The sequence below is a fragment of the Nomascus leucogenys genome, chromosome 5 (assembly GCF_006542625.1).
Source record: "Nomascus leucogenys isolate Asia chromosome 5, Asia_NLE_v1, whole genome shotgun sequence".
NCBI lineage: Eukaryota > Metazoa > Chordata > Mammalia > Primates > Hylobatidae > Nomascus > Nomascus leucogenys.
This window is the reverse complement of record NC_044385.1, coordinates 31312998-31325749: the sequence shown is the minus strand read 5'-3', so window position 1 is coordinate 31325749 and position 12752 is coordinate 31312998. Positions and strand designations below refer to the sequence as shown.

The 12752-nt window shown below is 37.1% G+C and overlaps 1 protein-coding gene across 1 annotated transcript in view; it reads right to left on the bottom strand.

Moving 5' to 3' along the window:
* The window catches only part of USH2A (usherin), a 795293-nt gene that overhangs the window by 220096 nt on the left and 562445 nt on the right, over window positions 1-12752 (bottom strand). The window contains exons 45-46 of the mRNA XM_012506628.2: window positions 4626-4835; window positions 3097-3299 (exon numbers count right to left, since the gene is read on the bottom strand). Of these exons, the coding sequence (XP_012362082.2) occupies window positions 3097-3299; window positions 4626-4835 (413 nt within the window). The remainder of the gene's footprint in view (window positions 1-3096; window positions 3300-4625; window positions 4836-12752) is intronic.

Sequence of the window (12752 nt, the reverse complement as noted above, 5' to 3'; positions counted from 1 at the left end):
GACTCACCATAAGAATCATGAACATAAACATTAGTCCACATATTTCATGCTAAGACAACTCAGGTAGGTTACGGGAATCATGGTGTGCAATGAAAACAAACCACTGCTTAAGAAAAGCAGAGAGGACACGAATGGAAAAACATTCCATGCTCATGGATAGGAAGAATAAATATCATGAAAATGGCCATATTGCCCAAAGTAATTAATAGATTCAATGATATTCCCATTAAACTACCAATGACATTCTTCGCAAAATTAGAAAAAGCTACTTTAAAGTTCATATGGAACCAAAAAAGAGCCTGTATAGCCAAGACAATCATAAGCAAAAGGAACAAAGCTGGAGGCATCACACTACCTGACTTTAGACTATACTACAAGGCTACAGTAACCAAAACAGCATGGTACTGGTACAAAAACAGACACATGGACCAATGGAACGGAATAGAGATCTCAGAAATAAGACTGCACATTTACCACTATCTGATCTTTGACAAATCTGACAAAAACAAGCAGTGGGGAAAGGATTCCCTATTTAATAAATGGTCCTGGAAAAACTGGCTAGCCATATGCAGAAAATTGAAACTGGATCCCTTCCTTACATCTTATACAAAAAGTAACTCAAGATGGATTAAAGACTTAAATGTAAAACCCAAAACTATAAAAATCCTAGAAGAAAACCTAGGCAATACCATTCAGGACATAGGCACAGGCAAACATTTCATGACAAAAATGTCAAAAACAATTGCAACAAAAGCAAAAATTGACAAATGGGATCTAATTAAACTAAAGAGCTTCTGCACAGCAAAAGAAACTATCATCAGAGTGAATGGGCAACCTACAGAATGGGAGAAAATTTTTGCAATCTATCCATCTGACAAATGTTTAATATCTAGAATCTATAAGAAACTTAAACAAATTTGCAAGAAAAAAACAACCCCATCAAAAAAAGTGGGCAAAGGACATTAACAGACACTTCTCAAAGAAGAATTTATGCAGCCAACAAACATATATAAAAGAGCTCAACATAACTGATCATTAGAGAAATGCACATCAAAACCACAATGAGATACCATTTTATGCCAGTCAGAATGGTGATTATTAAAAAGTCAAGAAACAACAGATGCTGGTGAAGCTGTGGAGAAACAGAAAGGCTTTTATGCTGTTGGTGGGAATGTAAATTAGTTCAACCATTGTGAAAGACAGTGTGGTGGGTCCTCAAAGGCCTAGGACCAGAAACACCATTAGACTTAGCCATCCCATTACTGGGTATATACCCAAAGAAATATAAATCATTCTATTATAAAGATACATGCACATATATGTTCATTGAAGCACTATTAACAATAGCAATGACATGGAATCTCCCCAAATGTCCATCAATTATAGACTGGATAAAGAAAATGTGCTACATGTACACCATGGAATACCATGCAGCCATAAAAAGGAATGAGATCATGTCCTTTACAGGGACTTAGATGGAGCTGGAAGCCATTATCCTCAGCAAACTAATGCAGGAACAGAAAAGCAAACATCACATGTTCTCACTTATAAGTAGGAGCTGTACAGTGAGAACACATGGACACAGGGAGGGGAACAACACACACTGGGGCCTGTTGAGGGGGCATCAGGGGAGGAAGAACATCAGAATAAATAGCTAATAATGCATGTGCAGCTTAATACCTGGTAGATGGGTTGATAGGTTCAGCAAACCACCATGGCATACGTTTACCTGTGTAACAAACCTACATGTCCTGAACACGTATCCAGGAACTTAAAATAAAATACATTTAAATGAAAAAAAAAAGAAAAATAATTAATGTACCTTTCTTCTTTATTCAAAGATATTTTTATTTGGTTTTCTTAGGAAGCTAGGTCTATGAGTCCAGTAGGGGAGACTAAAGTGTTTGTTGTAGCCAGATGATTATATGTCTTAACCTCAAATGTCAGGAAAAGGAAATGGAAACCTGAATGAGGTAGTACTATTAAATGGATAGAACCAGTAAAAAGTTTCTGTGGTCAAATAAAATTTCTGTGCTTAATATCTTCTGAAAATTATCTTACGAAGCTCTTATGAATTTTAGAAGCAGCTTCATTAAAAAATTTAGTAAATTACAAGCTTTCTGTAAATGTGGGGTTTCTGAAATACTCTGATTTTTTTTTATCACTCATTTGCACATTTAGCCTTGTTATCTTTTATGGCTTGGTACTCCAACAAGATTTCCAATTCCGTGAAGATAAGTTCCTTGTTTTATATGCTTTAGTATTCCCTATACTTTTTCTACTTTTAAGGCCAGTAGCCCCTGAAGAAGTCTATGAATTTGGCTTCAAGTGATCAGTGCACTTTCTGAAATCATGGGTTAAATTTTGTCATACAAGTGCATAAATATTTTTCTAAGGCAGAGTACACTGACTTCATAAGATTCTCAAAGAAGTCCAAGGGCAAAAAATTTTAACCACAATTGCTCTCACATATGAGGAGAACATTGAACATTTTTTGAGTGATGAATAAATATATTTCTTTCAACTTCAGATAAAACCTTTTAATATTTTTTGTCTGCTATGTTTTTTATATATGTCTTCCTGTTACATTCAGAATCACAGAATGCTAGAGGTGGCTAGAATGTTTTAAGTCATCTAGTCCATTGCCCTTACAAAAGGGGAAATTGACACCAAGTGAAGTTTCATAACTCCTCTGGAGATATTAAATTAGTAAATAGGAGAAATGGGAAGAGAAAAAAACATCTCCACATTTACAAACTGATTCTGATTTTGATTTCAGTAAAAGATCCCGGGAAAAGGTAAACTGCTCAGCAAGATTTATTTAGAATACATGATTAGCTTGATTTTGCCAGTGAGAATTTCATCACCATCCTCATCACCATCGTTTTCCATATTATCATTATCTTCTCTCCAGAGACTCACATGTTTGCCTACAGCACACAGATTTAATTCTGATCAATTTCCCTTCTCTCTTTTCCCTTCCCCACCAATGAAATAATCTGTAACCAAGACAGAAGATATCCACTTGAAGACATAGCCTGGCATGTTTTATTTAACATATCCATAAGCCTAACCATCAAAAAACAATGTTCTAACCTGAATGTCATAGATAGTGAAGGGAGACAGGTCTCTCAGAATAAACGACCCAGGCACATTCATTCCGGTCTTGTAGAGCTTATTATTTACGTAGATAGAATACTCAATGACAACACCATTTGGGTTTGAAGGAGATGTCCAGATGACACGTACAGCTGTACTGTTGATGATGACAACCTCTGGAGGAAGCATGCCCTGAGGCTCTAGAATTAAAGGAAGAAACTGAATAAACTCCAGCTGTCTCTGAAAAAGCACATGTTAAGCTAAATGCAGATTAGTATTTAGGTTTAGCAAAGGGTTTGTTGCTTATCTGCTTTTCGCTGATGAAGTTATCACAGTCTGTAGTCCTCTGTAAATTGGCTTATTATACTCTCAGTTAGAAACCATAAGAATTGGTGGTAAAATGCTTTATACCACCAGCATAGTGCTAATCTTCAATACTATATGACCAGTGGGATATGATGATGAATTAGTCACCCATCTGCACCACTAACACTTATCTATTTTTTGTCTTTTTTCCATCCCTTCACTCTATACCTTCAAGGTGCAGGGGAGGGAGGGAAGGAAATAAAATTTGCTCCTTAAGCAAAAAATAAAACTCAAATACAATGAGGCTGGTGGAACGTGAAAAATCATTTGATGTTACTAGCTTGTAACTCAAGCAATATGAAGCAATAATGCAATATTGTCATTATGTAAATGATTTTGAATGTTGATTATCATAGGTAATGATGAAATCTAACATAAGAAAAAAATCTTGCTTAGCGTTAAATTGCATAATTATTCAAGCATGTCAGAAATAACTATGCAAAGACCTATTTTTATCATAAGAACCCATCTTAACTAGTTGAAGAATTGTCCTTGTGATCTACCCTATTTTATAAACAAAAGGTGCCGACCTTTGGCACCACAAAGGGAAATGGGTTCCACACTTAAAGAGCTCTGCTAATGACCTGGAACACTTGCTTGGGAGGTAATGATATTATAATGTTTATAATGAGACTTTATAAAGCCAAAAAGATTAGAAAGACCATTCCAAACACATTTCAGATTCACAAGTTGCTTCCCTTGCTTCCTCCCCCTTGCTAACTGGCTTAGAAATGAGTCATAGGCAATTTTTCTCAGTGGCTGAACTTCCACCTACCATTTCTGGTGACTCAGGGAGGGCTCTCACTGTGTTTGGCTGTCGTTTTGAAAAACATACTGCTTCTGAGGGCAAATCTTAAAAAAAATGTTTCTAAATGTCACCATTTATTGATGTGAACTCAGCTCTAAAATAAGTATACACTGAAAAGAACAGGAACAAACTGGGCTAATATCTCATTATTAGAGCTTGTGCTTCTGTCTCAATGGGACTGCTTATTGATCTGCTACTGACGACAGTGAGCACTTAAGCATTTTAGCCCCCGCCCCCTTCCCTCCTACACCGGAAATTTTATAATGGAGGGATGACTGATCTCAACCCCGGCAAGAATCAATCAATTTCATTCGCATCTCTGAGGCAAATATCCTTTAGAATCTGGACTCACCCCCATCGCAAGTGGTTGCATGAAGTCCTGCACTGTTGATGCTGTGGACTCCATTGAAGACAGAGATAAAGATCCAATACTCTGTGTTTGGCTTTAGGTGGCCAATGACATGAGAGTTTACATCTGGCAAGATTTTTAGAGAGTCGTTTGAGGTAGCAGAACTCCAAAAAAGTGTGTAATATTCAACTTCACCTTGTAGGTCTTGAACAGCTGTCAACAATAAATGCAGGACATGGTGAATGTAGCTGAGGGTTTCAGGGGAAAAAAAAGAATTCTATCATTAGCTTTCTAGAATGAGAAAAAAAGAAGCTTAGAGAGTCTTTGTCTTGGAAATGTTAAAAAAAAAAGCTTATGAGATCTCCTTTTTGGTGGTGCTGGTGGTGATAGTTTTTATTTTATTTATTTATTTTTGAGACAGAGTCTCGCTCTGTCACTCAGGCTGGAGTGCAGTGGTGCAATCTTGGCTCACTGCAGCCTTGACATCTTGGGCTCAAGCGATCTTCCTGCTTCAGCCTTCCAAGTAGCTGGGACTACAGGCTCAGGCCATCACACTAGTTAATTTTTATCAGTGTTTTGTAGACACAGGGTCTTGCTATGTTTCCCAGGCTGGTCTCAAACTTCTGGCCTCAAGTGATTCTCCCACCTTAGCCTCCCAAAGTGTTGGGATTACAGGTATGAACAACTGCACCTGGGCAGTTTTTATTTTTTAATAATTTGTGTTTTTTCCCAATCCCATAATTAATTGCAGTCTGATATAGGAATACGAGTCTTATAAAAGTCTCATCTTTTTAATTTCCTTTAAATATTTTAATTTTGCTACTTATAATTATTCAATGAATCATCAGAACTTTGATATAACACTTATGAAAGGAAACTAAGGTGAAAATAAAAGTACACAATACGTGGAACAACTTCTGCTCATAAGTAACAATCCTAGAGAGAAGACTAGGCTAATACAAATAAGGGCATTTCCTGACACAGATCCTAGAGACATTTTTTTAACTTGCTAACAACATTTGCTAACTGATACCTGGAAGAATGCTTAGATAGATATCCTTTTATATACATTGTCAATGTAGCAGGGCTACATAGCATGCTCCCTTTAAGGACTGGCTCAGGATAATACTTAAATTTTTATCAGGGCTCTCATCTTTCTCTTCTAGTTCAATGTGTTTCTATAATGTAGACAAGCCTTTAAAAGATACCAAAATCAATCACTAACTGTCTTGCAAATATAACTCATCAATTCTTCAACCTTTATCCTTTCAAAGACCAGTCTATTATTTTTTCTCCTCTTCCTCCCAATTTATCCATTCTGTTCCTTAGGCTCTGCTTCTCATTATCTGCCCACAACGATTCTTTAACAAGAGAACATGAAAACAGCCATATTTTCTTAGGTAAGAAGTAGTATGCTGTTCTACTTACATCAGTATTATTTTCAGAGGCTTTTAAACAGAAATGATTACCTGCGTTTGTTAGGATGGGGGTGGAGTGTTGGCTTACAAGCCTTCTGAAATTTCATGTCAAATTATGCATCAAAAATTGCTCGGGCCAGGCAGAGTGGCTCACACCTGTAATCCTAGTACTTTATGAGGCTGAGATCACTTGAGCTCAGGAGTTTGAGACCAGCCTGGGAAACATGGCAATACCCCATCTCTACATGAAATACAAAAACTAACCAGGCGTGATGGCACACACCTGTAGTCCCAGCTACTCAGGAAGCTGAGGCAGTAGGATGGCTTGAGCTCAGGAGGCAGAGGTTGTGGTGAGCTGAGATCGTGCCACTGTACTCCAGGCTGGACAACAGAATGAGACCATGTCTCAGGAAAAAAAAAAAGAAAAAAAGTTAAACAGCATTAGTCCAAGGATTGGGAGGAAAAAGTGGCATTTCTCCTTATGGCTATCGAAGTCCAATTTCATTTATATGTGAGATCCCAGCATATGGCCATATAAAGTAATATAGCTTTGAGAATAGTGTGTTTCTTTAAAGGACCCCTTTACATTAAAGTCTTGGTGATTTTGCATAAAAACTGAATGCTAGGTTTTTCTTTTTGTTTTTCCTAAATACACTACTGCTTTCACTTTAGCTCTAGAAACAGTTAAAAGGGTATGATGTGCCAGTGTAGTTGGAAGAGTTTGTATTGGAAGACCTTTAGCAATTAATTTGGAAAATTCTGGGTTTTGCAGTGTTTCTTTCCTCTGATGTCACAAAAATGTAAGCACATGCAATAATGAGGTCATTATTGACCATTGGCAGTAACTGACCATTAAAATCCCTTAAAATTTTCCTGAATGATAATATTCGTCAAGTACAGCAAAGCCATGGGTGTAGTGAGTGCAAACGTTTCTTCTGTTACTAGCATCATTTTCTAGTGGCTCACAGCATTATTTATTACTCATTAATTTGTGGCTGCTATGGTATAATGCAAAGTGTACTATATTTGTAGTTTATGTTGAATTTTAGTTTGTTAAGTGAGCAGGCTGATTATAAAGTCAAGCCCTAAAGATGTAATATTAATGAAATGCTTTCAAACTTTACTTGATTTCACTTGGGTTATTAAATGTGCCTGTTATCTGCACTACCAAATTCCAATTAATATACCCATGTAGATACATTAAATATATTTCCACTAGCACAAGTTCAAGACGAGCAAAGATCACATGTCAATGTCTGGATGAGACCCCATTAAATGTCCATTCTTAGCCATGCACCATATGTCAACCCCTCTGAAACAGAACAGAACCTAGGACAACAGGAAAAGATTGTGATTCCGTTCCATTATTTATGTCTTACTGCATGATATGGAGGCTCTTGAGAACAGAAACAGGCAGCATTTCTGGGTAACAAGTACCAGATTTCTGGCCTATTCTCCCTGTTTCCACCATTTGCTTCAACACTTCTTTCTCCACTCATGTGGATGTTACACTTGGGAGTCCAAAACAGAAAAATCTAGAAACACATACAATTTTATACATGTTCCTGGTTATCACATGAGAAGTTCTGGGAGCAGTACATGCATAGGAGCATATTTTTCATTGCTCAAATAAGGTCTTTAAACTTCGACGCACTCGTCCTAAGTCAGTGAACCATCTAAGAAACAGAAGATACATCCTCAGTTCAATAGACCAGCACAAAATTAAAGGCTGATGACCTTGATTTTACCTCTGAGAGAGGAAGGCTATTAGTATGGAAACAGCTGAATGAAGAGGCAAGTAAATTTCACCCTCCCTGTCTATTGAGAAAAGCTGGGTCTGAATGTATCTCTCCTTTTTTAAATAGAAAAACATAAGTTACAAGGCTTTTTCCTAGCATAAGACAAGGGAAATCTTGTCTAGAACCTTCCAAGGCAGAAGTTTTGTGTATAATACTTCTATGAGAATGGGATGGAGGTTTTATAAAATATTTGCATGGTGTACCAAAAATAAAAAAGGGACATGACTTCATGAAAAAGAAGCCTCTATGAAGTAGGTTTGTGGAATCATAAAAAGACAGCCATAAAGACAGAGATGTAAAGGGGTCTGCCTTAAATAAGGAAAGCAAGGAAACATGTAAAGCAATAGCAGAATTAAAACGTATGTTGAAAGCAGAAATGAGCAGAGTTAAAAATGCACAATATCAAAGATTTAACAGGAAAATGACAAGGAAATCAGTGAAAGTCAAAATTATAGACATTGAGAACAGAAAAAAATCTAATTACCTTAAAAATAAATGCAATAAATAATTACAGATATGAAATGCCCCACTAAACCTTACCCAAAATGACTTATGTCTACAAACTGAATAGACTAATACAGTTTTCTCCAAAATAATCACAATATATCCAAACATAGACATATCATGGAATATTGAAACATTTTAAAGGTAAACCAAAAATTAGGAACATTTATAAAGGAGAAAAAAATCAGATAAGCTTCAAACTTCTTATGTGGAATGTCAAATGTTGAAAGACAATGGAACAATTTCAACAAGTTTTGAGGGGAAATAGTTTAATCCAAGAATTTTATACATTTAAGTGTTTACTTATGTGTAAAAACAACAGACATACTTTCTTATTTAGGCAAATTTAAGAGAATGTGCAAAGATGAGAGAAATACTTTCTTATATCACCAAACATTTAGAGAACATAAAACTAATTAATTGATTTTTTTTAAGTTTCATGATAAAACTATCCAATAATCTTCTTCAGAAGACAGAAAGATTGATCAAGATCCAGAATTCAAGATTGGGAAAGTTTAAGAATTGCTGATAAGTGCTGAAGCTATTTAGAGAAAATAGTTGTGTAAAAAAATTATATCATAACAACAATATTAATAATAATAATAAACTGAACATTGAAAACAGCAGATGAGAAAGGCAAGAAAAGTAACAGTATATTAAGTTTTTTATTATACATAAAATAGAATGGCATGAAAAAATAGAGAAAGACATTAGTAACCATTAATATCATTAATACCATTTAAACTTTAAAATATAGTACAGCAGATAAAAGCTATCTTCTGTAATCTGAAGGCAAAGATTTCTAGAACTCCCTAATACCAACATTTTTCTCTTCTTGTCACATAATTGAACTACATTTTCTGGGCCCCATGCATCTGGACTGAGATGTGAAGGAGCAATTGGCCGTCTCTGAGGGTCTAGTTTTCCCATCTAAGGTAGGATTCTAAGGCCCTGGGGAATGGTGGATTCACTACATAGAAAAAGCCTGTCTTTAATTGACACATAGGAGTTTAAAAAGGGCAACACAATAATAGTGGGGGACTTCAATACTCCACTGACAGTACTAGACAGGTTATCAAGACAGAAAGTCAACAAAGAAACAATGGACTTAAAGTATACCCTAGAACAAATAGACTTAACAGATATTTGTAAAACATTCTACCCCAAAACTGCAGAATATACATTCTATTCATCAGCACATGGAACATTCTCCAAGATAGTCCATACGATAAGCCACAAAATGAGTCTCAACAAATTTAAGAAAATTAAAATCATATCAGGTATTCTTTCAGATCGCAGTGGAATAAAATTGGAAATCAACTCCAATAAGAACACTCAAAATGATGCAAATACATGGAAATTAAATAATCTCCTCCTGAATGATCACTGGGTCAACAATGAAATCAAGAAGAAAATTAAAAATTATTTGAACTGAATGATGATAGTGACACAACCTATCAAAACTTCCTGGATATAACAAAAGCAGTGTTAAGAGGAAAGTTCATAGCCTTAAATGCCTGTATCAAAAAGTCTGAAAAAGCACACATAGACAATCTAAGGTCACACCTCAAGGAACTAGAGAAACAAGTACAAACTAAACCCAAAGCCAGTAGAAGAAAAGAAATAACCAAAATCAAAGCAGAACTAAATGCAATTGAAACTAACAACCAAAACAATACAAAAGATAAATTAAATAAAGACCTGGTTCTTGGAAAAGATAAATACAATTGACAGACCATGTAGGAAGATTAACCAAGAAAAGAAGAGAGAAGATCCAAAAAAGCTCAATTAGAAATAAAACAGGAGACATTACAAATGACACCACAGAAATACAAAAGATCATTCAAGGCTACTGTGAACACCTTTATGAAAATAAACTAGAAAACCTAGATAAACTCCTGGAAATATACAACTCTCCTAGATTAAACCAGGAAGTAATAGAAACTCTGAACAGACCAATAACAAGCAGTGAAATTGAAATGGTAATTGTAATGTTACCAACAAAAAAAGTCCAGGACCAGACAGATTCACAGATGAATTCCATCAGACATTCAAAGAAGAATGGGTACCAATCATATTGACACTATTCCAAAAGATATAGAAAGAAGAAATACTCCTTACATCATTCTATGAAGCCAATATCATTCTAATACCAAAAACAGGAAAGGACATGACAAAAAAGAAAATTACAGACCAATATCCCTGATGAACATAGATGCAGAAATCCTTAACAAAATACTAGCTAACAAAATCCAACAGCATATCAAAAAGACAATTCACCATGATCAAGTAGGTTTCATACCAGGGATGCAGGGATGGTTTAACATATGGAAGTCAACAAATGTGATACACCACATAAACAGAATTAAAAACAAAAATCACATGATCATCTCAATCAATGCAGAGAAAGCCTTTGACAAAATCCAGCATCCTTTGTAATTAAAACCCTCAGCAAAATAGGCATAGAAAGGACATACTTTAATGTAATAAAAGTCATCTATGACAAACCCACAGGTAACACTATACTGAATGGGGAAAAGTTGAAAGCTGTATTAGTCTGTTCTCATGCTGCTGATAAAGACATACCTGAGACTGGGCAATTTACAAAAGAAAGAGGTTTAATGGACTCACAGTTCCACATGGCTGGGGATGCCTCACAATCATGGCAGAAGGTGAAAGGCACACCTCATATGGTGGCAGACAAGAAATGAGAGCTTGTGCAGGGAAACTCCCCTTTCTAAAACCATCAGATCTCATGAGACTTATTCACTGTCACAAGAATAGCATGGAAAATACTTACCCCCATGATTCAATTATCTCCCACTGGGTCCCTCCCACAACACATGGGAATTCTGGGAGCTAAAATTCAAGATGAGATTTAGGTGGGGACACAGCCAAACCATATCATGCTGCCCTGGTCCCTCCCAAATCTAATGTCTTTACATTTCAAAGCCAATCATGCCTTCCCAACAGTCTCCCACAGTCTTAACTCATTTCAGCATTAACTGAAAAGTCCACAGTCCAAAGTCTCATCTGAGACAAGGCAAGTCCCTGCCACCTATGAGCCTATAAAATCAAAAGCAAGTTAGTTACTTCCTAGAAACAATGGGGGTACAGACATTGGGTAAATACAGCTGTTCCAAATGGGAGAAATTGGCCAAAACAAAAGGGCTACAGGCCCCAACGCAAGTCCAAAATCAAGCAGGGCAGTCAAATCTTAAAGCTCCAAAATGATCTCTTTTGAATCCATGTTCACATCCAGCTCATGCTGATGCAAGAGGTGGGTTCCCATGGTCTTGGGCAGCTCTGTGCCTGTGGCTTTACAGGGTACAGCCTCCCTCCTGGCTGCTTTCACAGGTTGGCATTATCTGTGCTTTTCCAGGTGCACAGTGCAACCTGTTGGTAGATCTACTATTCTGGGGTCTAGAGGACAGTGGCCCTCTTCTTACAGTAGCACTAGGCAGTGCCCCAGTGGGGACCCAGTGTGGAGGCACCCACCCTATTTTTCCCTTTTGCGCTGCCCCAACATAGGTTTGCCATGAGTGCCTGCCCCTGCAGCAAACTTCCGTCTGGATATCCAGGTGTTTCCATACATCTTTTAAAATCTAGGTGGAGGTTCCCAAAACTCAAATCTTGACTTCTGTGCACTAGTAGGCTCAACACCATGTGGAAGCTGCCAGGTCTTGGGAGTTGCACCCTCTGAAGCCATGGCCCAAGCTCTACACTGGGGCCTTTCAGCCATGGCTGGAGCCACTGAGAAACAGGGCACCAAGTCCCTAGGCTGCACACAGCATGGGAACCCTGGGTCTGGCCCTTGATACCACTTTTTCCTCCTAGGCCTCTGGGCCTGTGATGGTTGCAGCTGTCATGAAGACCTCTGACATGCCCTGGAGACATTTTCCCCATTGTCTTGGGGATTAACATTTGGCTCCTCATTACTTACATAAATTATATAAATTTCTGCAACTATCTTAAATTTCTTTTCAGAAAATGGGACTTTCTTTGCTATCACATTGTCAGGCTGCAAATTTTCTGAACTTTCATGCTCTGCTTCCCTTATAAAACTGAATGCCTTTAACAGCACCCAAGTCACCTCTTGAATGTTTTGCTGCTTAGAAATTTTTTCTGCCAGATACCCTAAATCATCTCTCTGAAGTTCATAGTTCCACAAATCTCTAGGGCAGGGGCAAAATGCTGCCAGTCTCTTTGCTAAAACATAACAAGAGTCACCTTTGTTCCAGTTCCCAACAAGTTCCTCATCTCCATCTGAGACCACCTCAGACTGCATTTCATTGTCCACATCATTATTAACATTTTGGTCAAAGCCATTCAACAAGTCTTTAGGGAGTTCCAAACTTTCCCACATTTTCCTGTCTTCTTCTGAGTCCTCCAAACTGTTCCAATCTCTG